The 22,826-nt window shown below is 41.2% G+C and overlaps 3 protein-coding genes across 4 annotated transcripts; all 3 read left to right on the top strand.

Annotated features, from left to right (window-relative positions):
- Positions 1-110: 110 nt before the first annotated feature.
- On the top strand, positions 111-6,005 carry LOC121299841 (gastricsin-like). 2 transcript variants are annotated; one of them, XM_041227981.1, is made up of 9 exons: positions 111-990; positions 2,092-2,248; positions 2,435-2,552; positions 2,791-2,909; positions 3,375-3,574; positions 3,731-3,847; positions 4,739-4,886; positions 5,355-5,453; positions 5,697-6,005. In XM_041227981.1, the coding sequence occupies exons 1-9, from the start codon at positions 977-979 to the stop codon at positions 5,859-5,861; spliced, it is 1,137 nt and encodes a 378-aa protein (XP_041083915.1). In that variant the 5' UTR covers positions 111-976; the 3' UTR covers positions 5,862-6,005. The 2 variants fall into 2 exon arrangements, with proteins under 2 accessions (XP_041083915.1, XP_041083914.1); XM_041227980.1 differs by lacking the exon at positions 111-990 and adding an exon at positions 1,888-1,959.
- A 3,264-nt stretch (positions 6,006-9,269) lies between these two features.
- Positions 9,270-13,487, top strand: LOC121299846 (natural cytotoxicity triggering receptor 2-like). The gene is made up of 6 exons (XM_041227987.1): positions 9,270-9,377; positions 11,426-11,764; positions 11,923-11,965; positions 12,424-12,572; positions 12,816-12,862; positions 13,105-13,487. Exons 1-6 carry the CDS (start codon positions 9,338-9,340, stop codon positions 13,159-13,161), a joined length of 675 nt encoding a protein of 224 aa, XP_041083921.1. The 5' UTR covers positions 9,270-9,337; the 3' UTR covers positions 13,162-13,487.
- Positions 13,488-13,609: 122 nt separating this feature from the next.
- On the top strand, positions 13,610-21,020 carry LOC121299844 (cathepsin E-A-like). Its single transcript, XM_041227985.1, has 9 exons — positions 13,610-14,415; positions 15,907-16,024; positions 17,994-18,111; positions 18,316-18,434; positions 18,557-18,756; positions 18,865-18,987; positions 19,328-19,472; positions 20,396-20,494; positions 20,706-21,020. The coding sequence occupies exons 1-9, from the start codon at positions 14,360-14,362 to the stop codon at positions 20,859-20,861; spliced, it is 1,134 nt and encodes a 377-aa protein (XP_041083919.1). The 5' UTR covers positions 13,610-14,359; the 3' UTR covers positions 20,862-21,020.
- Positions 21,021-22,826: the final 1,806 nt, after the last annotated feature.

Raw genomic sequence — 22,826 nt, 5'->3', positions numbered from 1 at the left:
CAGCCTGAAGTGTTAACTAGTAATGCTGACAGTGTTTCTTTGCGTTTCTTTTTGCATGTTTGCATGTCCTTCCCCGCTGACCCTGCTGTTGTTTGTCCTTGCAGAAGCTCCACGATTGGCGTTCAGAGCACCTTGCTGCTGTCGTACACCGGAGAGCCGCTGCGGATCCTGGGCGATGTGTTCCTCCGGGAGCCTTCCTCTGTGTACGACCGAGGGAACGGAACGACAGAGCGGGACAGCCAGCTTTCCACCTGCAGCCTGGGCAATGATTCCAACTAGGATTGCCAACTTTCCAGTTTTAGACTAGACAGTCTGGATTTTAAACCTGCTGTACAGTTTTGTAGTACACTGAAAACCAGAAACGCATTGCTCGTTAACACTACGAAAGGCGACCACAGGATCTGTGTCATTGGTGCAAATTTGTGACAGACGGCTGTGCCTTTAATTATCAATTGCTCTTGCTAAAACGACGAAAGAGCTGGACAAATTGATGTCACCATAATGAGCAACACAATTTCACCTTTTGTTGGGTTTTGACATAATTTAATGTATGCTGCCGTTCAATTATTTTGAGGAAATTGCTGTGAAGATAGATATTGCTAGCAGCCAGACAGAGAAGGAGGCGGTACCTGCGTTGTGTAGCAAACCTGCTTGTTCTGTGATATTTTGTCAACTTCATGTTCTTTACAAAAAAAAAAGAATCAAGGTCTGTTGATAATGCAGTACATATTGCAAATATATATATATATTTAAAGTTATAAAGATATATTTGAATAAAACATTTATCTCATGTGTGTGCAGGTATGCTAGATTACCCAACAAAAGATCTTCCCAAGAATGTTTCTTTGGAGTTTATTTTAACATTGTTCTGATCTTAGATGATATAAAGGAATGGAAAGGCAGGCAGGTGGAACAGCTTCTTAAAGTCCCCTTGAAGGCTCTCGCTCTGGCTCTGCTGTGCTGTGCTGCTCCTGACATGGGGCTCCTTCGGTAAGCTGATACTCTGTTTATTAACTGAATGTATTTATTTTATTTCACTACTCCTGAATTCATACAATGCAAGGGCACGGAGCCCTCATTAATACCCTCCAACCAAAACTCATCAATTGAATCCCCTGTACTCCCCAGCATGCAGTTTACACGGCTCTGCTGAACAAGTGAACAATCCCAGCACTCCCTACTGATGTTATAAATCACACAGGAAAAAAAGCATTGAAACAGCTGTAAATCACCTTATTGTAATTCATTAATTCAGAACTAACAAATATTAATAATTCAAGTCTAAAAATATTCTTTCTGTCTTTCATTTTTTTAGGATGGATGTTGAGATCATTAAACTTCTAGTCTACCGCTAGGCGTTGCAAAATTTAATCAATCTAAAATATATATATGTATATATGTATATTTATTTATATATATTATATATAAATACCTAACATTATATATGCTCATATGTCCAGTTATACTTAAACAATATTTATACTTAGTTATACTTAAACAGTTATACTTAAACAATATTTGTTTTTCCACTCTGCACAATAATTAAAAGTAGTTTCCATTAGTTATCCCAAGTTATAAAAAGTTATCAATATGTACATAACTGTGAGCACTTTAATTTCTGGCTATCAGATGCAGCACTGTACCTACAGACAGCCTGCTCTTATAGTATATTAATAGTACAGTAACACTATATTAACTGATGACCCCAAGTTTTTATCTCTAAGGTTAAAAACAATATGTGGGCAAGTCCTTTTGAAGAGTCAAAAACAGAGTGCTGGTGTTCTATTAAATAAAGTCTGATTAGATTGGAGGAATGTGAGGGCGTCCTGGATGGTATAAAAGTGGCAGCTCAGCCCCAGTTTCAGTGCATCCAGGAAAGCAGAGGAAGTGGTTGGGAAAGATGATGAAGTGTTTGATTGTTGCTTTGGCGTGCTTAACTCTGTCAGAGGGACTTATCAGGTGAAAACACTTTCATGCTTTTCAACACTTTCATGCATTGTGTGTCTTTTCCTCCTATGCAGCATGCTGTACTGTGTGTTGGTTTGATGTTTTTATGTGAGAAATTAAAATGATGTGCGCTTCTTCCCTCAGGGTCCCTCTGAAGAAGTTCAAGTCTGTCCGCCAGCAGATGAAGGAGAGCGGGAAGCTGAAGGCAATCCATTACACTGATCCTGGCCTCAAGTACCAGGGCCTGCATCCCAATGCCTACGCCATTTCCAGCAACGTGCCTCTCAGGAACTATGGTGACGTAAGTCCTTGCACACTCGTTTCACCCGCAACTGTAAAACATTCCCTTTGATGTTGGGGGCTGGAACCCAGCACAAAATAACTGCAAAACCCATTTGCTTTACTCCACTTGCAAACCATTGTCAGGTCACCGGCAGCAAAGATACCCAGTCCTAATCTAGTGTCACCTCTTCCACTCTTGTTGCAGATGTCCTACAGTGGAGTCATAAGCATCGGGACCCCAGCCCAGTCTTTTTATGTTCAGTTTGACACCGGATCCTCCAACCTCTGGGTTGCCTCTACGTACTGCAGCAGCCAGGCCTGCAGTAAGTACAGGGTCTCCTCCATATAACACTTTCCATGCTTTAGTTTTTCCCCTCTAACACAAGATGTGATCTGACAGCATGTGCTCCAGCAGAAATGTAGCAGAATGAATTTGCTTCACCTGAGTCAAAGTGAAAACGGAGTCTGGGGAACAAATAGATCAACAGCATAACTACAATTTGTTTAAAAACCAACTTTTGTTATAACAAACCTTTGACGCGATTCTCTTTTGTTTCTCAGCAAACATACCTTTGTTCAACCCCTCTCAGTCCTCCACCTGGTCCAGTAATGGGCAGACCTTCTCCCTGCAGTACGGCACTGGGAGCCTCACTGGGGTCTTCGGCTACGACACTGTCACTGTGAGTACCCCGGGCTTCAGATCCACAGAGACGGGGATGTGTGGGTAGAGAAATACCCAGGGAGAATAAGTACGTCTGTGTGGGTATCCAGACACCCCAGCTACTATTTCTGTTTTTTTCTTATTTTTTATTAGTGCTGCTGTTCATTATTTGTCCTGCAGGTGGCATGAGTGTAAATATTTTTGCAACATGCAATTTGGCAGCTCCTATGCAACACTAGAATAAATGAGACTCTCAGCAGTCTGATCGCGTAGTTATCCGACCCCCCCCCCCCCCCCCCCCCCCCCCCCCCCCCCCCGAACACAAAAGATGTTTTCACTGCACAGTTCCCTAACTGAACGTTGTTCCTACCAGAAGGTGTAGCTGTTTGTTGTAATAAAATGTTGGGAGTAAAGAGTTCACAGATTTGACACGCCTGCCTCTGTGCAGTGCTGCTCAGTCTAACCCTTGACATTTCTTGCTCAGATCGGGGGCATTACCCTCACTAACCAGGAAGTGGGTCTGAGCACCAGTGAGCCGGGCACCAACTTTATGTATGTCGGATATGATGGCATCCTCGGCCTGGCATACCCCAGTGAGTCTGTAGAAGGACAGCCCACTGTTATGGACACCATGATGCAGAATAACATGCTTAATGCCAACATTTTTGCCTTCTTCCTGAGCCGGTATGTTAGCCCCAATACTGCATGTTTTAATATGTTTTTTAAGGAATAGATAATAATTCTACAGCTGGTTACAACATTATTTATAACTTGGACTTTTTTTAACTACATTTCCTTTTTATTCATGCATTATTTTATTGCTGTTTTTTTTTTTTTCAGGAATGAGGCCCAAGGCAGCGAGATGACATTTGGTGGTGTTGATCAGAGCCGATACACTGGCGACATCTACTGGACTGACGTCACCAATGAGATGTACTGGCAGATTGAAATTAATGGGTAGGTCCTTGTGGCAAAGTGGCAGTAAATAGCAGGTGTATAGCAGGTGAGGTGCTAGTGCAGTAATCCCAAAGAACAAACAGACAACAAAGTACAGGTGAAATGGTTTGCTTTATTTGTTTTATAATCCAACAGTTCCAAACACACACAGTTAGACACACACGATCACAAGTCCAAAGTGAGTGCTCTGAGTGCTTGTCATGAAGTACAATATAACACGTGCTATATTTGTGAACAAGTGGTGATAACACTGTTAACCGTGACTGTAGTGCAGTGTTGATCCGGTTTTGTGCTGGCCCGTGGCGACAGTGTTTAGCAGTCTGGTGATTTAACAAACAAGACAATTACTAACAACAAGAAAAACAAACAAACACTCACAAAATACTTTTACAACGCTTTCTCTGTGTCTCACACCGTCCTTCCAGTGTCTCAATATAAACAAAGCGAAGGAAAAGATTTACGACTTCCCCTTTCGCTACTTAGCGACCTCATAGGTCGGGAGGGAGATTTTCAACCAGAACTCGTTATATTTCTGTCACAGTCCTCCTTCCTTATCTCTCTACCTTAACCTGAACCATGTCATTGCATACAGGCGGCAGCTCTACATTTCAAACAGCACTTCACACGCATTGCTGGCTTCAATACGTCTCTGGACCGCTGCAAATGAAACCATTTTAGACTTGCTTTGAAAGTAATGACCACTTAAAGCCTAAAACTGTTGGTATGTTTGTCAGGGGCATCATTTGTTGTTAAACTCACTAAAGAGTCACCATCCTGGAGAGCTGCTGAGATTCACCAAAACCATACGGAGACTATCAATTTAGATTTTTCTGACCAAAATCCACATTTTATTCAAAAAACAAATCAATGTAATTTGTGTTTATTTTTTAGCTTCTCAATCAACAACCAGGAGACTGGCTGGTGCCAGGAGGGTTGTCAAAGTATTGTGGACACAGGCACTTCCCTCCTCGGCTGCCCTCATCAGTACCTGGGATACCTGCAGCAGTACATTGGAGCTCAGGCTGACGAGAATGGGGATGTGAGTACTCACGCTGCATTGGAACTCAGCGTAACCAGTCTCCACTGTAACTAGGAATTAAATAGCAGCTCAGTCTACTTACACATTGTAAACTGTACTGTACTTTATATGTCCTTAATTGCACTGTGGTTGCATTTTTTCTTTCAACAGCATGTGCAAATACTGGGTACAAAAGACTTTAGAATCATCCTTGTTTTTGACAATTCTTTTTATAATTGTCATTTTGTAATTAAACGTGAGGTTGCATTCCATCTGTGCGATGATTGCATTTTTACAGAGCAATTATAAGTGTACAAAAACATCTAAAATAAAAAAAAAGTCTGACTTCCATGCAGTTACAAAAACAATCGATTCATGGAGACTCCATTTAAATATATATATGTTGGTGTGTTTTGCATGGGTGAATGGTTTAGGTTTATTTCCAATACGTGCTGTATAATACTAATGCTTCTTTCTTGTTATTTTCAGTACATTATTGATTGCAACAACCTGGCTAACATGCCTACTATTTCCTTTAACATCAACGGAGTGAACTTCCCCCTGCCCCCATCTGCCTACACCATCGTTGTAAGTAATGTCCCCTTTCCTCTGTGCCTCACAGAGAATCCAGTGTTCTGTCTTGATGACAGGTTACTACATTGTGTGTGGGTGTCTCTTATTGTATAGGATGTGATTGTGCAGTTTTGTGTGAGAGAACACCCTCCACACAACAGATCTTGCACACAGAAACTACTATTAAACACAAAAAGGGTTGTTTTTAATTCTAACTATGTTGTTTCCACTGACATTCTTCTTTCTCTCTTCCTCCAGACCTACCAGAATGGACAACAGTACTGCACCAGCGGCATCATGGGTACCTACCTGTCTTCCCAGAACGGCCAGGTCATGTGGATTCTGGGAGACGTGTTCCTGAGGGAGTATTACTCTGTCTTCGACAGGCAGTACAACCGAGTCGGATTCGCCGCTGCTGCTTAAGCCCCTCCCATTCACTCCGGCCTCAGCCCAATCCCTTTATAACACACCTTAAACCAACCAACCAGAACGACTGCAATGCTAGCCTGGGTTTCACCCTCCACACGTTGTGAGAGAGGGTGTGTTATACAAATAAAAACACACATGGAGCTGATTTTAAATCATGTAAATCATAATTCTAAAAGCAAATTAGTAAATTGATTAAAGCTTATTCAAAAATATAACCCTCTGTGTTTTTTGTTTTTTTGTTTTATTGCACAATGTTGTCTTGAACGTGTTGAGCGAGTAAGCAAACGCATATTGTAATGGATCGCCTCCTAGTCTGATGAGTAAATAACACTGACATCAGTGTAAGAGCCACACTTAACCTCTTGATTACAGAGCTCGCTGGATGGCAAGTCGTTCGTCTCTGAATCGTGTGGTTTGCGTCCAGCCCTTGCATTTCCATTCAATGCTATGGGATGAGACGCAAACTGAATAGAATACCAAGCTGCAATCATTGCATTTGCATTGAATTTGACCTCCAAGAAAATTTAAGCATCCCTTAGAACATACACAGCAGGACTAGATTAGCATGAAGTCAATATTAAGCATCATTGTAAAAGTTTACTGCAGTATTCCATATTAAAAGCACAGTGTAGTAATGGATTACAGTACGCTGCTGCCCTTCATTGTGCTGTAGCCTAGAGTCACAGTTATGAGGCTGTGCTATCTGTGTTCCACCTCATAACAAGAATGAAAGTGCTGGTGGAATAGTGCTGCCTTATAGAGAGGAACGCTGCAATAGCTTGGGGAAGATTCATGAAAATTGAAGGCAGTTGTTATGCTCACCAGGTAGAGTGTGACAGACAGATGGACAGGTGCGGTTTTGGTTAATCCTGTCTTCTGTGGCAGGAATGGAAAGCACCTCTGCCAATGACGCAAGTGCCCATACTGTCTAGATCTGCTCAGTGATTCATTAGTGTGGCTAAACTTGGAAGCGCCCAATCCTAAGCAAAGAAAACATAGAACAGGGACTTTTCCATGTGTGAGTTACACACACTACAAACCCACAAACCAAAATATCTGTGTTGAAATACTCCCTGATCTGGTTATTTACAGATCTGCATACTGTCAAACTATTGACTACTGACTATTATTATTATTATTATTATTATTATTATTATTATTCAGATCTTCAGGGCCCTGTCAGTCGATAGAAAGCCTTCACTCTAATGCTACGCTGACTGTATTTTTACACTTGACATTAAGGAGAGGCTTTTTAAAAGCTCATAAATGATAATTTCAGTGTTACTGAACAATCGGTATGCACCATTGATTTTGGCATTTTCGAGCGATCGTTACGCCTATATCGTTATTAACTAATCATGCTAATGTGATTACTGAAATTATGTTGATTTACAAAATAATGTTAATATCTTAATGAGCAGGGCTTCTTGCGACTAGTTCTGGTTTGCGTTGGAATTTAAAAGGCAATCTGTGTTAATTGTGATAATTTATCAGAGGTTAATTTGCACTTGGAAAAGGAGGGTTTTAATTAATGAAAAAGTATATAACAGTATTTAAGTTCTTTGGTGTTAAAATTGAAAAAACAAAGTGCAGTATAGAGTGGTAGCAGTTACAGCAAATGTAATTTTTGAGCTTGACAGAGACTGACAGACCCAACTGCAACACTGTTGATACAGAGAGAGGGTGTATAGGACCAGGGTTACTTCATTAAATTTACCAGATGACAATCTAAAAACTTGATTACGCCTGGATAGGGCAGGTATTGTCGACCTCTGTCTTGAATTGTCTAGGAAAAGGGGCTGTGCTGTACCCCCACATATGAAGGTGTTGGCTTTGCAGCATTGTGCTTCTTTGCCTCTGGGGTTCCAGTCACTAAACGTGCAGGTGTTTTGTGATGCATCCTATAACATCTGGAGCATATGTGCACATTTCCCTGACTCTTGCCATGACTAACATTTTGACACAATATGCTGTGTTTAATCATTTCAGAGACCCAGTACACCAGATGGCATATTAGTAGATCCATATTGTAAGACTACCTAGATCATTCAATAATTGTAATTATGAAAATATTTTAGCCTTTCCTATACTTGTGGTTATGAATGAGACTTATTCGCTTGTTTTAACCATTTGTAACCTTACGGAGTGTGTTGTTTTGCTGAAATGATATATCGTTATTTGCACCCAGTGTAAAGTTACTACCAAGAAATGATCAATGCAAATGTGGCCAAGCTGAACTCTGGATACATACATTATATAACAGCTGACCTCTACTCTTATTTGAATTGTACAAATAAAAACCTAAAAGTAAATAATGAAATCTTGGTATAGAAAACAGCATACTAAATATTGCAATAACGTTTCCTTACAAGTGACTGCTGATTTGCAATGTGTCCTTGGCTTTTAAAACTTGTGTCTAATCCACACCAGAACGAAGAACAGGAGTGCTATAGGGCACACAGGTCCACCAGGAATGTAAATGAGTGGACCTTTGGTGTTCTAAAAATGAGGTGGTGTGCTTCAATATGACCCCGAAACTGTGGCAAGGGTCTTTGTAGCGTGTTCTATCCTGCACAACATAGCTATACGTCGAAGATTGCTGGCCGACCAAGAAATGCTCGACACACTTGAGGAAGGTGAGGAGGACGAAGCGCCTCGTCTTGAACCACTGGAGCCGCCTCAGAATATTCCTCCCAGAGAAGCCGCCAGGGCCTGGGCTGTCAGGAAACAGATCATTGACATGGATTTTGCCTAAAAGTATTTGTAAGTACACACACTTACTGTGTGTACAATATGCACTTCATATAACAATGCATATAACACGTTCTTATACTGCAAATGGTGGCTACTTCTAATCATGTTGAGTTTATTGTGGAGGCGAGCAAAGAATGCCAGAGAAAATGCATTCAGCACCATTAGAGGAATTCACCGAACAATTATAAACAAATTGTGTGTTGGGTTCTATCGTAATTTTAAAAGCTTAATACATATATAATGAAGTGTTACACAAATGGTATACATGTATATTACCTAACAACTACAACCCATCCAGAGTCTCTCAATTACACTTTAGTAAATTGTAAAAACACAGTTGTTACATCGATGGTTTGTAGTTACAGCATAACTATATATTTAACTGCACAATCAAAATTCTATGTAGTTCTTAACAGCTTTTGTGTAATTACTATGTAATTACTTGTATACGGGCTGCAGTTGCAGTTCCACAAGCCACGTGTCTTCTCACAGGGTGAAATGTCCCTCCTGCCCTGCTTGAAGTGCAGACACAAAAGGGTTGTGCAACTTCCACACACTCTGCAGAGATGTGACAGACTTCCTTCTCCAAGTTTAAAAATACACTCAGAGGAACCAGGACTTGCTCCACAGCTAGACCCTCACCTACACACACACACACACACACACACACACACACACACACACACATACACACCCTGCATTGCTTCTTACTGAACATGGACTGTGCAGCTCTCCTAGTGTTGGCTTTTGCAGCAAGTAAGTGTTATGCTGTGATCACACTATTTACAGTTCTTTGTATTAATTACATAAATCATGTGTTTATCATCAATTGCTGGAAAGTCTGGAATGTTAAAGTGGCATGATCAATATATGGATTCATCGGCAAAAATATTTATTTGAAATTCCATTCACAGCAATTGTTTTGCATAGGAACTGCTTGTTCATTATAATTGAATCGATAGAAGTGTTTGTAAAAACATTTATTGTTTTTGGTTTTATATCTCAGTAAGGATATTTCAACATGCATCGGGGTGTGTGACTCTCTGTGAGTAGGTGCTTGGCTTTTCAGTGTTCATATAAGGATATATATATATATATATATATATATATATATATATATATATATATATATATATATATATTGGATGTAAGGTATATTGGCTGCCCATGGAATGGGAAGCAAAGCTGCACTTGTGGTTTGGATTGGTGAAAGTAAAGATCCATTACTGAGGAGAAGGACAGGGCAGGCCTTGTGTGCTTCCTATATATTTTCTATTGATCTTCAGATATTATTTTCAGATATAGTTAATGCTACTATTTATATTTTAATAGCTACTACTTTATAGGGAGTAGGTGGGCCCTGTTTATTATGGAAAGATAATCTTTGTATGCTGGGATCCATAATTATAAAGCTAGACTATGTTGCCGGTAGGTAATGCATTAAGGGATGAAGTCATTTTCAGCATGCAAAAATAGGAACTGGAAAAATCAGAGTTAGCATCTGACTTGTTACCTAAAAGTGTGATTCAGTGATTCAAGTGTAATTGAACTGCTTGAACTTTTGAACCTGCCAATAATCTGCCATTCAACCTGTTGGAAAACATGGATCGAGAACTGATTAGCAGTTTGCTACGCATGTGAACTGGCAGAGCTATACTGGTGTTTTCTGAAAAGAGACTAATATTACAGATAGCAGACTGTTTGGTTCAAATTGCATGTACTGCTAACCATTGATAGAGACATTGCGTCTACAAGCTCTTGCCCAACATTGACTGCAAGCTAACGAGATAACAATGCTGTGGACTACAATTAGCACAGGCTCTAAAGACTTCAGAGAGATCGAAAGAGATAATGCCACTAGGATCAAAGGGGGTCGCAAGAAGATAACAAAAGGCAGATGTATGGACCTTTTGTCTCTAGGAGTGTGAAGAATGCACTGAGTTCAGAGGTTGTCACACTAGCCTACACACACAGACACACACACACACACTCACACAATAAATTAAATTACCTTGACCATTGGTTAAGTGTCAGAGAAAGGGGAGGTGGACCATCTATACAGAAGGGTATTTAATGTCATGCAAACATTGTAATGATGAGTATTCTGTTTGTCCTGTACCTGGGACCAGACTCCCTGCATATTTCAATAAACCTGGCAACTGATTGAAGAAAAGGACTCTGTGCATTTTCTTGAATCTACTTAATCACCATCATTTTTGTAAGTTACTTCACAACCAATAGAAACACATTCATTGCCTAATATATCTTCTTGACAGTTAATTATCTTGCAAATGTTTTATGGACAATGTAGGCACAATGGCAGACACAATGTAGGCACAATGGTAGACACAACGGTAGACATAATGTTGCAGAACGTACCTCAGTGGTAATATTTCAATATGTTGCTGCACTAATTGTGTGCCATGTTATTACCGTAGCAACAATACCAGTGTATTGTACCGTATCATGATCTGTACAATATTTATTCCAACTGGTAATGCTGAGGTCTGCTGAATGCTAAGGTTCATTTCAGGGTTATGTATTAATGTTATAAATGCCTGTCACTGAAAAATACTGAATCAGACACAGAGCAGTGGGTGTTGACACACCTCACAGACGCTCAAGTTTAATAACAACGATCAAATCACTAACCTAGCCTGTCCACAATGTCACAATGCCCAACTCTATTTAGTCAAACAGTCCACTTGACTAGCAGTGCGCACAAGGAGGACAGGGTGATTGTGTATGGTTTCCCATCTCGAGATGCCATTTCTTGCGTTTGCACTTTGTGTCTCTGTATCTAGCAGTGTGCCAGGCTCTGGGAGAGGTGCAGGTGTTGAATGTGACTGAAGGCAGTAACATCACGGTGTACTGCCGCTACAACATCCTGCTCTACCGGCAGCACATGAAGACCTGGTGCAAGCAGCACAAGGATCCGGGCTTGACGGTGCTGGTGGGGACGGACGGGTACGTGTCGGAGACGCACCATGGCCGCGTGTCTATTGTGGACCTGAAGAAGAGTGGCATGGTCTCTGTCACCATGGCCCTGCTCCGGCAAAGCGACTCTGGAGAGTACTGGTGCACTGTGAGGATGCTTTTCGGACTGAAGCCCCTGCAGAGCTTCCAGCTGCACGTTCACCAAGGTAACAGCTCAGGAAATATACAACAAAGCAAAGCAACACATGCACCGCAAGGAATGCAACAGGACTCTCCACAGCACAATGATGCAGCTATCTCAGGAGCTCCTCCTTTCAATCTGGTTTCTATTGTCAATTTGTTAATGTGACTTTCCTTTTCACAGGCACCCCTGGTTCAGAATCACCGTGGACCCCTGAACAAGAAAGGTAATCATTACATTACTGTAGATAAGGATAACTATTTGAATACAATCTTTGCAGGTCCATAGCTTATTTGCACATACAGTTGTAGTCAACAGTTTACGTACCCTAAGGAAATTTATAATTTCTAGAAATTTCATGAAAACAAAGGATTTTAGGAACAATCTTTTGGAGTAAAAGTTTTGCATTTGTGGATCAGGAAAAAAAATTACAAGAAATAGACGGCCATAATATATTAGATACAAGAACACTTTGTACTCCATTCAGCGAATGAACAAAAACAACAACTGAGCAACAACACAGAGTTCCTTTAATTAAATACCGGCCCACTGTCCCTTGTTCGTATAAAAGGCAGCAGTTAGACAGCAGGTTCTTAGTGTGAAGAGATGGTGTAAAAAACACTGAACCCATGACCACACAAATCCTGTTTCGGTTCCTGATTATTCTTGTCTTTTGGTAAACAGAACTGTCCCTGAGGCTCAGGAAGTGTATCAAAGTGAATCAGATGGGCCCTTCGACGCACACATCATCTGGGGCTCCCTGCGCTGGGCTCTGCTGGCAGTGATGCTGGCGTGTCCAGTGCTGATCCACATCTATGTGAGCTGGAGGAAGAGTGAGTGTGGGATCTTTAACATCAGTCTCTTGAGACTTGTTTTGGATTGTTGGTTGTATTTGATTCGAGGACATCAACAACAGTGTAATTACATGGTAATAACTGGGTAGCTACCCCCAGCGCTTCCTGTTCTGCTTTTTGATAAACTTTGCACAGGAGAAAACAATGAGTAAACATATTCCCATTTACAAGCTGCTCTAGAAAACAGCTTTGTTTAATTCAGCTCCATTTTTAAATCCCCAGGTAAAGTCGAACTGGAGCAGAGGAATAGCAGGTTTTTGAATATAAAGGTAATATAGGGTTGAGCTCTACCAGTTTACCTGTATACACTACCTGTACTGTCTGTCTGTCTGTCTGTTTGTCTACGTAGTTCCGTGGATCATCTTTTTGAAATTGTCAGTCTTTTCAATGATGTTTTATTAGACATTATTAGACTTCTCTGATTGTAAGAAAACACATACGGTTTTAAGAGACTTATTTCTGATGATTGTGAATGGCTGTTGGAACAGGTGTAATTGATGTTTTCCATTAGTTTTTCAGGCATTCTGAAGGTGTGATGTTCATAAACGAAGCAGGGGTACAGCAGTGACGTGGAGGGTGGGAGTTACACTGCCCCTTACAGACTGGAGGCTGACAACGCTTTGCAGTGTTGGAGAGTAATAGTTTTCAAGAATCATGCTCAGCTTTACTTTTCCTTTGGGGTCTGTTTTTTTCCTTTGTTCATGGTTTTGAGTGAACAGACTCCTGCTCCTGTTTGTACCCTTTTAAAGTTCTTGAATAAGAAACTGAAAAAATGTGGCTTTGTAAAACTGATAAAACTACAGATCACTTTGTCTGTGATGTGTGTGGATTATCGTTTGCCTTGCTGTCTTGCCCGTCTTTCGACACTTATTTTGAATAAAATATTTTTTAAAAAGTGTTGGTTTTCATTAACCAAGAAGACAATATGTTCACAAAGCCTTAATTATTAAACTCACCAAGTAAATTACATTATTTAGTAAATTATACTGTGCAGTGGGTTCAGTCTCTTCTCTGTGCATCACAGCTCATCTCAGGTGACTGTGCTTTCTTACAGGGCAGAAGTTCAATAAGGTTGGGGTTTTCAAAAAGGAGCAGAGGTGTTGCATGGCCCTCCCTACTCTGGCTGTATTCCAGGAGTCATTGGTTCTTTAACAGCATGTAAACAGGGGAATCACACGTCCTCGATAATGTGCTAATTGAATTGAATTAGCATTGGTCATTTTGTTTATTGCATAAACTGGTCCTATCCCTCAGAGCATCCTTTCAGCTGAAGAATCAATCCAAACCAACTCTCTAAGTTAACTGCAGGACAGCCCAATATTATTCAAACATCCAGCTATCGAACCCACTCGTTCTCTTCTCTGGTGCTATTTTCTGGCAAGGTGATATGAAAAGCACGTCACTTGCACTGCTGGAACACTTTCTGATTTCAATCTTATCCATGAGCCATAGACCAATGAATGTCCTATAAAAGAATGCAATGCAGTGCTCACAATGGCAGTATTGCAAAGACCGCTCCATCCCTATGCAAGCACTTGAAGACCAGCTACCTGTGATTAATAATTAACCAACAAAGGTGTGAAAGAGAAGTAGCCTGTGATGTCAGAGGCTTGATAAGAAATAGGCCTGTTCACTCCCACCTGTCTTTGGAACAGTTCTGGTGACTGGAGCCTGTAGGGAGAGACACGGGCTCCCTCGCTAATCAACCTTGTGGAAGACAAGCCTACAGATTCTTTAGGTTCGGGATCAACTTCCAAGGAGCGGCTATGAAATCAGCAGTGCTTCTGCTGCTGTGCCTCGCCTTAGCCCAGGGGATTAAGAGGTAAAGTGCTTTTTGACATTTCATTGAGGAAATACCACCTAACAGAGTTTTAGTTCAGATAGACTGGAGTGGGTGTGTGACAGAACCAGTAACTTCACAATCAAGAGCACAAAACCATTTCAACGGGCACTGTTGTATTCCTATGGTATTCCATCATTAATTCATTATGAATGTATTATAATTTTTTTCCAATATATCATAGTTGTTAATCTAATGATACAGTGGAGTTTATATGGCCATTCATTTTGAAGCTTTACAGTGCAATTACCATTTATAACATAGCAAATAAATCTAAATTAATTCCTGTAGTGATTAACGACTACATAATTGCAGTGTGATTCATGGATCTTCTTCACTGTGTCGTCAACTGAGGTTTACAGCTGTTCTGGGTTAGTTGTGGTTCTGGTGTTGGGTTGGTTCATGTTTGATGTAGCTGGGTCCTGATATCCACTGTGGGTTAGGTGTGGTTCTGGTGTTGGGTTGGTTCATGTTTGATGTAGCTGGGTCCTGATATCCACTGTGGGTTAGGTGTGGTTCTGCTGTTGGGTTGGGTCATGTTTGATGTAGCTGGGTCCTGATATCCACTGTGGGTTAGATGTGGTTCTGGTGTTGGGTTGGTTCATGTTTGATGTAGCTGGGTCCTGATATCCACTGTGGGTTAGGTGCGGTTCTGCTGTTGGGTTGGTTCATGTTTGATGTAGCTGGGTCCTGATATCCACTGTGGGTTAGGTGCGGTTCTGCTGTTGGGTTGGTTCATGTTTGATGTAGCTGGGTCCTGATATCCACTGTGGGTTAGGTGCGGTTCTGCTGTTGGGTTGGTTCATGTTTGATGTAGCTGGGTCCTGATATCCACTGTGGGTTAGGTGCGGTTCTGCTGTTGGGTTGGGTCATGTTTGATGTAGCTGGGTCCTGATATCCACTGTGGGTTAGGTGTGGTTCTGGTGTTGGGTTGGTTCATGTTTGATGTAGCTGGGTCCTGATATCCACTGTGGGTTAGGTGCGGTTCTGCTGTTGGGTTGGTTCATGTTTGATGTAGCTGGGTCCTGATATCCACTGTGGGTTAGGTGCGGTTCTGCTGTTGGGTTGGTTCATGTTTGATGTAGCTGGGTCCTGATATCCACTGTGGGTTAGGTGCGGTTCTGCTGTTGGGTTGGGTCATGTTTGATGTAGCTGGGTCCTGATATCCACTGTGGGTTAGATGTGGTTCTGGTGTTGGGTTGGTTCATGTTTGATGTAGCTGGGTCCTGATATCCACTGTGGGTTAGATGTGGTTCTGGTGTTGGGTTGGTTCATGTTTGATGTAGCTGGGTCCTGATATCCACTGTGGGTTAGGTGCGGTTCTGCTGTTGGGTTGGTTCATGTTTGATGTAGCTGGGTCCTGATATCCACTGTGGGTTAGGTGCAGTTCTGCTGTTGGGTTGGTTCATGTTTGATGTAGCTGGGTCCTGATATCCACTGCTCTCTCACTGGGTGGGTTCCCGTCTCTCTCAGGGTGCCTCTGAAGAGACAGAGGTCGATGAAGAAAGTGATGCGGGAGAGGGGGGGCCTGTCTGAGTTTTGGAAGACTTTTCAGCTGGATATGACCCAGCGCAACGATGCCTGCTGTAAGGTTAGTCTTCTTTACAATAAAACAGTCTGGACAAAGATTGTGAAAACTAGCAAAGTTGGTATTGTGGAAACAGTGGAGAACAAAATAGTCTTGATACAAAAACAAGGGCCGTTTCCTCAGGTCTCAGCTGATGTGTTGAGCTACAAAGTGGCTTCAGCAGATGTAGTTTTCTGAGCCCTCATGGCACAGGGATGGTATGTCTGAGCACAGAGCCACAGCAACATACAGAATATTTATATACCAGCTTTAAAACCTCATTTCAAGACTACATTCAAAAGCCATAAAACCCTAAAAAGAAACCCATTTAAATTGCTTCACTCTGCTCCTCCATGTCATTGATCCCTCCTCCAGGAAAGAATACCAGCCATTTACACCCAAGGCCAGAAAGATAAGCTAAGCCACAGCCAGCAGAAATAAGATTTGAACAAACACAAATCAAAAACTCCCTTTAAACTAACTCCACTGTTCAGGCTAGGCATTCACCTTCACCAAACCATCCCCTCCATAAACAAAGGATCGGGCTCCTTTTCATACCATCCACTAATCAATGAAGACCCAGCCACATTCCACATATAGATTTGACAGGAATGAGATTTTAACCCCATCCCTGCCAAACTTCAATTCAACACATACAAACTTTATAAGCAAAGCACAGTATTTACACATCAGGCTTCCGCCCTGCCGCAGGGTGTAATGGCTTTGCAATAGGAGTCCTATTCCCATCCCTGCTCTCTTTCTTAGTGTCCTCTTATGTTCATCACAGTGGTTTCCCCATGCTTACACCACTATTCATGATGCCTTTTGTTTCCTGTTCTTTACCATGCTTCTTTGTGGTTTATCAATCTGTGCTTAAACATGCTTTCACTCAGCATCACTATACTTTTCTAAACTTTCAATGGGCTATCAGGGTCCAAGCTATTTTCGCCTGTTTTTTTTAAATTTATTTTTTACTGTTGTTAGATTTGTACCAATAACTCATAACTATAAAGTTTACATGTAAATGTCATACATGAAATTAATGTGCAAGTGTTAGATTTCCATAAAAGAAAGTTACATGGTCTGAGACTCACCCTGTATAGTACAGATAAAAAAGAAAAAACACAGAAAAAGAAAGACGCTTTTTAGAAAAAAAAAACAACATTATTTATTGTTTTTAAAAACTATTTTAGCAAGGCCAGCTGAAATCTGATGTGTACAATGAACATTCAACATGTAAGGAAGATGGAATTTATTTTGAACAAACTGAATAATAAAAAAAGGAGTTATCACCATATATACAAAAAGTACCAAAAGCAACCAAAAAAAAAAAACTGAAGTGCAAGAAGGAGCCCAAAACCAACTCAAGACATATTATTGTGTGCTGCTATATTCTGACCCATATATTATTCTAATTATATATTCAAGAAGAAAAGCAATTGATACACTGAAAACTCACTATTGTATTCATTATTGTGATTAATGACTATCAAGCCCGTTCATAATAATGAACCTTCGGCAGTAACGAACCCGACCCCTGGATCCCAACTAAACAATACAAAAATAAATCTATAATCTAAGCACACTGTCACATCCCAGTCTGTAGCACGGGAGCCACCTCCACAGACTAGGTCTCCGGAACAAAAATCATTCTATCTTGCAACAAAGCTGGGAATGATTGATCGATTGAAAAAAAGGAGCAGCACCGGCATACCTGTTGTAAATATGGGTTGTCAAAAAACACGGGCAAAAGCACCCTGTTTACGATTGATCAGCTACCAGGCAACAGACGCGGCAAAGCAAAATTGATTAAAGAAGAATGGGACTGATTAGGAATAAAAGCTCTTTCAGTTTGGGATTTCTAAATGCTGGATTGAAACCATTTATATATTGGATTGAAACAGTATGTGTGTATATATATATATATATATATATATATATATATATATATATATATATATACACACATGCATACATGTCTTCTATCTTTCAGGCTGAATATTATGGGGAGATCTCCATAGGGACCCCTCCTCAGAACTTCACTGTGATCTTTGACACTGGCTCATCCAACCTTTGGGTCCCCTCTGGTCTGTGTTCCAGCCAAGCCTGTGGTGAGTTTGAACACCCCTCTTGCCCTGTTACAGATAAACGTTGACTGTAAACAGCATATGATCATGTTGAGTTAGATAACACTAGCCATCAGCAAGTGGTTCAGAAATGTTGAGCTGCCTCAAGGAGTTCTGGAATACACCCAGACAAAAGAAATTCACTCATGTCCATTGTCAATCTCATTCTGTTTCGGTTTTATTTTTCAGAAGCCCACCACAGATATAATTCTTCTGACTCTGTGACTTACCAAGTCGATGGACGCCCCTTCTCCATTCAGTATGGCACAGGGAGCCTGACTGGAATCCTAGGGATTGACCTGGTCACTGTATGTATTAATAGTAGGTCTGCTGAGTTTTTAGTTAGACTGAATAGACCTATAGACAGTGTAATAACTGGATGTTTTCCAATGGTTCCTGCTGTTACATGTTAACTCTCCCTGTCCTCTAGGTGGAGGGGATCGCTGTGTCTAATCAGCAGTTTGGAGAGAGTATGACAGAGCCGGGCAGCACTTTCGTCGATGCAAACTTCGATGGGATCTTGGGGTTGGGGTATCCGACCATTGCGGCAGGTGGGGCGACACCAGTGTTTGACAACATGATGGCACAAAACCTGGTGGACATGCCCATCTTTAGTGTTTACCTGAACAGGTAACATCTGTCTGCCTGTCTGTCTATCTATATTGAATACCTATATTTCTGTACACATGAGGTAACATACACACATGAAGAAAGAACAGCTCACGTGTTGTTTTTTAGGAACCCGGATTACTCCAGCAGTGGGGAGATCATCTTTGGGGGGTTTGACCCCTCACACTTCTCCGGGGAGCTGCACTGGGTTCCCGTCACAAAGCAGGGCTACTGGCAGATCCTGGTGGACAAGTGAGTCGAGAGAACCAAAGAATAATAAAAACATAAAGAACAAAGAAACAAATACAATAAATAAAACTTCTTCTTCTTCTTCTTCTTCTTCTTCTTCTTCTTCTTCTTCTTCTTCTTCTTCTTCAGTATCAAAGTGAATGGTGAGGATGGAAATGGTGTTTTGTTTTCATTAAGTAATTCATCATGTTAACTGTATTGCATATGCTAAAAGACCGTTTGAAATTACAGCTTGGTCACAGGGCCAAAGCAAGCATGATTTAAAAAAAGAAGTGTAACCTGATTTTGTCCATTTACCAAGGGGAAAAAATAATAAAAATATAACTAACTTCTTCTTCTTCAGTATCAAAGTGAATGGTGAGGTAATGTTCTGCAGTGGCGGCTGCCAGGCGATTGTAGACACGGGCACCTCCATGCTGACGGGACCCACTGCAGACATCACAGCCCTGCAGCAGGTCCTAGGAGCCTCGTCCCTGGATGAGGGGACGGTGAGTGACTCTGCTCTCCCTCTGACTGGAACCTGAACTCTGAATCACCTTCCCTTTAAGACAAACATCGATTCTCATTAAAATAACAGCACATCTACTGTACAATAACACACAGGCAATCATTTGTGAAAATGATCTTTAAAAAAAAGGGGAACAATATTGTCTTAAAGGGGATGTTATTTTGACAGTCCATTTAGTCTGCATTTATCAGGCTTGTCACATCCACTTTATTTTAACATGCACTGTTTAAATTCAATAAAGTCATTTTATTCACAGTAAAACAGGTTTAAAAGGCACTGCATATCAACACGACGCTCAACACTACATCTCCAGCTCTGCCCCACCCCTTGTTCGTTGTATTTATCACATACCCCTTCTGAATCACACATACTGATAAATAATCTCCTGATCACTCGATTACTCGCCAAACTCCTCAATAATGCTATCCATGTCATTTATTCCTATAACATCTCAGAAAGCTTGGCAAATATCCTCAATGTGGAAGCAAACATCTTGGTTGTTTATGTCTGTGGGGACGGTGCTATGCATATTGCTCAGACCTGCCTCGGTCATTGAAAGCTTTTCTCATTGTTTTTCGAAAATGACAAAAAATGACTAGGGTCCTGTGAATGATGCCTTTTTGATAATGTCGGACCATTGGACTGGAATGGGAATTTTGCAATGTCAGACCTGGACCGACATAGGACCGCAAAGGGTTAATTACCTGTAGATAAGATTTTAAAACCTCTGTCCTCCAAGACATTATCGCACAAAAATGGCAAAACATCAATTAAAATTCTAGGAAGACGGGGCATCTAGTGACTAACTAGAGTGTAAAAGGTTAGACAGTGAATTGGTTGAGCCACTGTCTGTCTGTCTGTCTGTCTGTCTTATTTCCCATTGCCTCCTGCTTGCTGTGTTAGTATGCTGTGGATTGTGGAAACATCAACGCACTGCCTGACCTGACTTTCACAATCAACGGTGCTGAGTTCACGCTCAACCCGGCTGCCTACATTGTGATGGTAAGAAGCATCGGGCCCTGGTCACAAAACTTTCAGGACTGTTTTAAGGATTGTTTTTAGTGAATGCTTTTTGAGTCGTATTTCTGAGGTTAAATAGTTGTATATAATCTCTAACCCTCTTTAATACAATTATTTGGTTCATATTGGTTAGTATTATACTGTTTTTACAGGTAGCATTGTATGTTTAACCCCTTCCTCTCTGCCTTGTCAGGAGGAGTCTGGTCTCTGCACCAGAAGGTTCCAGGGTATGGACACGCCTCCTCCAGTGGGTCCACTCTGGATTCTGGGGGACGTCTTCATTGGCCAGTTCTACTCCGTATTCGACCGGGGCAACAATCGTGTCGGCTTGGCCAAAGCCGTGCCCTGACCCCGGGGTGACATCTGGAGAAGGAGAGTGGAGAGTGATCGTGACACTCCCAGAAGTCAACAGCGGCTTAAAATGAGTTAGATGACTGCACTGCTTGTATACAGAAACTGATCCAACTTCTACATGCTGATTACTTGTGTGCAATGATAAAAAAAAATAAAAAATTAACAGTTTTTTTTGTTGTTTTTTTATTTTATTTTTAGTTTGTATAAAAAAAATATTTTAAAGTATGTACAGCCACAGTTCACAGCATGTGTGAACACCATAGAAATACAGCCGTTGTGAGATTAAATCGCATGTTTTGATTGACACTAATGGACAGAATAGAAAATGACATTGCTTTGCATGCTTTTCGTAAACTAAAATGATAGTATGCAATACAGAATGGGTTGAAAAGGTTGGTTTTTGTGTTCAGACTGAAAAAGAGGAAGCACACTTCCAGCCAGCTCTCTTTCTGAGAAGCTTGCATGAGGCCATCTGACCACTGAACCAGTGACAGTTATCACAGAACAAACACCAGCTCTTAGGAGCGCCCAGCAGAGAGGATGTGCAAGAGAATGAAAATCATCCTCCCCTTTGAGGTGTAATTGATTACCTTCACATACATCTGAGGATGACCTGTCATATGTACAACCACCAGGTAAAAGAATCAATGTTATTACCATGACCTCACATTAGATCATTTAAAGTTTTGTCTAAAAGTCCTGGAGGAAATTAGAGCAGATTTAAAATGAACATTTAAGACTTCATGATTGGAGGAAAAAATGGTGTTGTTATTAATAACTTAGAGGAATTGAGTTAAATGAGCTCTCTTGCACCCGGAATGAAAGGACACTCAGGTAATCTGCTTCTCAGACTGGCATTCTTGATAGACAGTATGGTTTAAACTGAAATGCCAAAGGAGGACAGGAGTTACACTTCCCCCTACAGACCGGAGGCTAACAATACTTTGCAGTGTTTTCAAAAACACTTTCCTAGTTAAACTGCGGAGTCCTACTGGAAAACCTCAGATGACTGATCCAGCAAACCCACAATCCCTGCCAGCGAGCCCAGTTTAACCAGTACCCATGAGGTGGTGGTGCTTGGGATACTTTCATTCTTCTATGCGTGCTGCTCAACTCATCTAATCTGAGTGAAAAGCAGTGCAGCTTTGACACAGCTAGATCGAGCAAAAACCTATTCTTAGACGTGTTGATCTTGTATAACCACACACTCTTCTTCCTCCAGTTAACCCTGACAATGGATCATAGTGGTTGAATGTGGTTCAGAGCTGGTTTCTCATAGTGCTTCAAGAGCTGTTGGAGTAACCTGAGAGGGACCCTTTCTTTTATATCTACATTTTGGTTGTTTTTGCTGTGCCCAGGGTCTGCGTTATGTTTAACACATCACATTCAGTTTGAGGACTGTTTTTGCCTTTGTTCATTGTTTTGAGTGAACAGACTCCTCCTGCTCCTATCTGCACTCTTTCAAAGTTACTGAATAAAGAACAGAAGCACTGATAAAACTACAGATTACGTTGTCTGTGATATGTACTTCCCTTGCTGTCTCCCATCTTTCAACATTTATTTTGAATAAAATATATATATAAAAAAAACCACTGTGTTGGTATTTCATTAACCAAGTAGCACAGAGCCATAATTTTGGCACTAAAGCTCCAAGAAACAAAAAATGCATGCATATAAAAATGCATGTGCTTCAACAGCAGATGGCAGCACACTCTCCTACAGTATCGCATGAGTGGAGACATCCAGGCTTGGATGAAGATCTTGCCAGCTTTCTCAAGCTAATTGAGGCTGGGTCTGGTCAGTACTTGGGTGGGTGAAGCATGTGCAGTGGGTTCAGTCTCTTCTCTGTGCATCACAGCTCATCTCAGGTGACTGTGCTTTCTTACAGGGCAGAAGTTCAATAAGGTTGGGGTTTTCAAAAAGGAGCAGAGGTGTTGCATGGCCCTCCCTACTCTGGCTT

The sequence above is a fragment of the Polyodon spathula genome, chromosome 25, assembly GCF_017654505.1.
Source record: "Polyodon spathula isolate WHYD16114869_AA chromosome 25, ASM1765450v1, whole genome shotgun sequence".
NCBI lineage: Eukaryota > Metazoa > Chordata > Actinopteri > Acipenseriformes > Polyodontidae > Polyodon > Polyodon spathula.
The sequence above is the reverse complement of the archived record's forward strand: the minus strand, read 5'-3'. Positions and strand labels throughout refer to the sequence as shown.

Excerpts from the sequence above, each read along its gene's own strand:
- LOC121299841 (XM_041227980.1), top strand. The coding sequence starts at position 1,901 with ATGATGAAGTGTTTGATTGTTGCTTTGGCGTGCTTAACTCTGTCAGAG. Across the intron at positions 3,575-3,730 it reads TTTGCCTTCTTCCTGAGCCG|GAATGAGGCCCAAGGCAGCG; the intron begins GTATGTTAGCCC and ends TTTTTTTTTCAG. Across the intron at positions 4,887-5,354 it reads AGGCTGACGAGAATGGGGAT|TACATTATTGATTGCAACAA; the intron begins GTGAGTACTCAC and ends TGTTATTTTCAG.
- LOC121299846 (XM_041227987.1), top strand. The coding sequence starts at position 9,338 with ATGGACTGTGCAGCTCTCCTAGTGTTGGCTTTTGCAGCAA. Across the intron at positions 11,966-12,423 it reads TGGACCCCTGAACAAGAAAG|AACTGTCCCTGAGGCTCAGG; the intron begins GTAATCATTACA and ends TTTGGTAAACAG. Across the intron at positions 12,573-12,815 it reads CTATGTGAGCTGGAGGAAGA|GTAAAGTCGAACTGGAGCAG; the intron begins GTGAGTGTGGGA and ends TTAAATCCCCAG.
- LOC121299844 (XM_041227985.1), top strand. The coding sequence starts at position 14,360 with ATGAAATCAGCAGTGCTTCTGCTGCTGTGCCTCGCCTTAGCCCAGGGG. Across the intron at positions 14,416-15,906 it reads TTAGCCCAGGGGATTAAGAG|GGTGCCTCTGAAGAGACAGA; the intron begins GTAAAGTGCTTT and ends CGTCTCTCTCAG. Across the intron at positions 19,473-20,395 it reads CGTCCCTGGATGAGGGGACG|TATGCTGTGGATTGTGGAAA; the intron begins GTGAGTGACTCT and ends TTGCTGTGTTAG.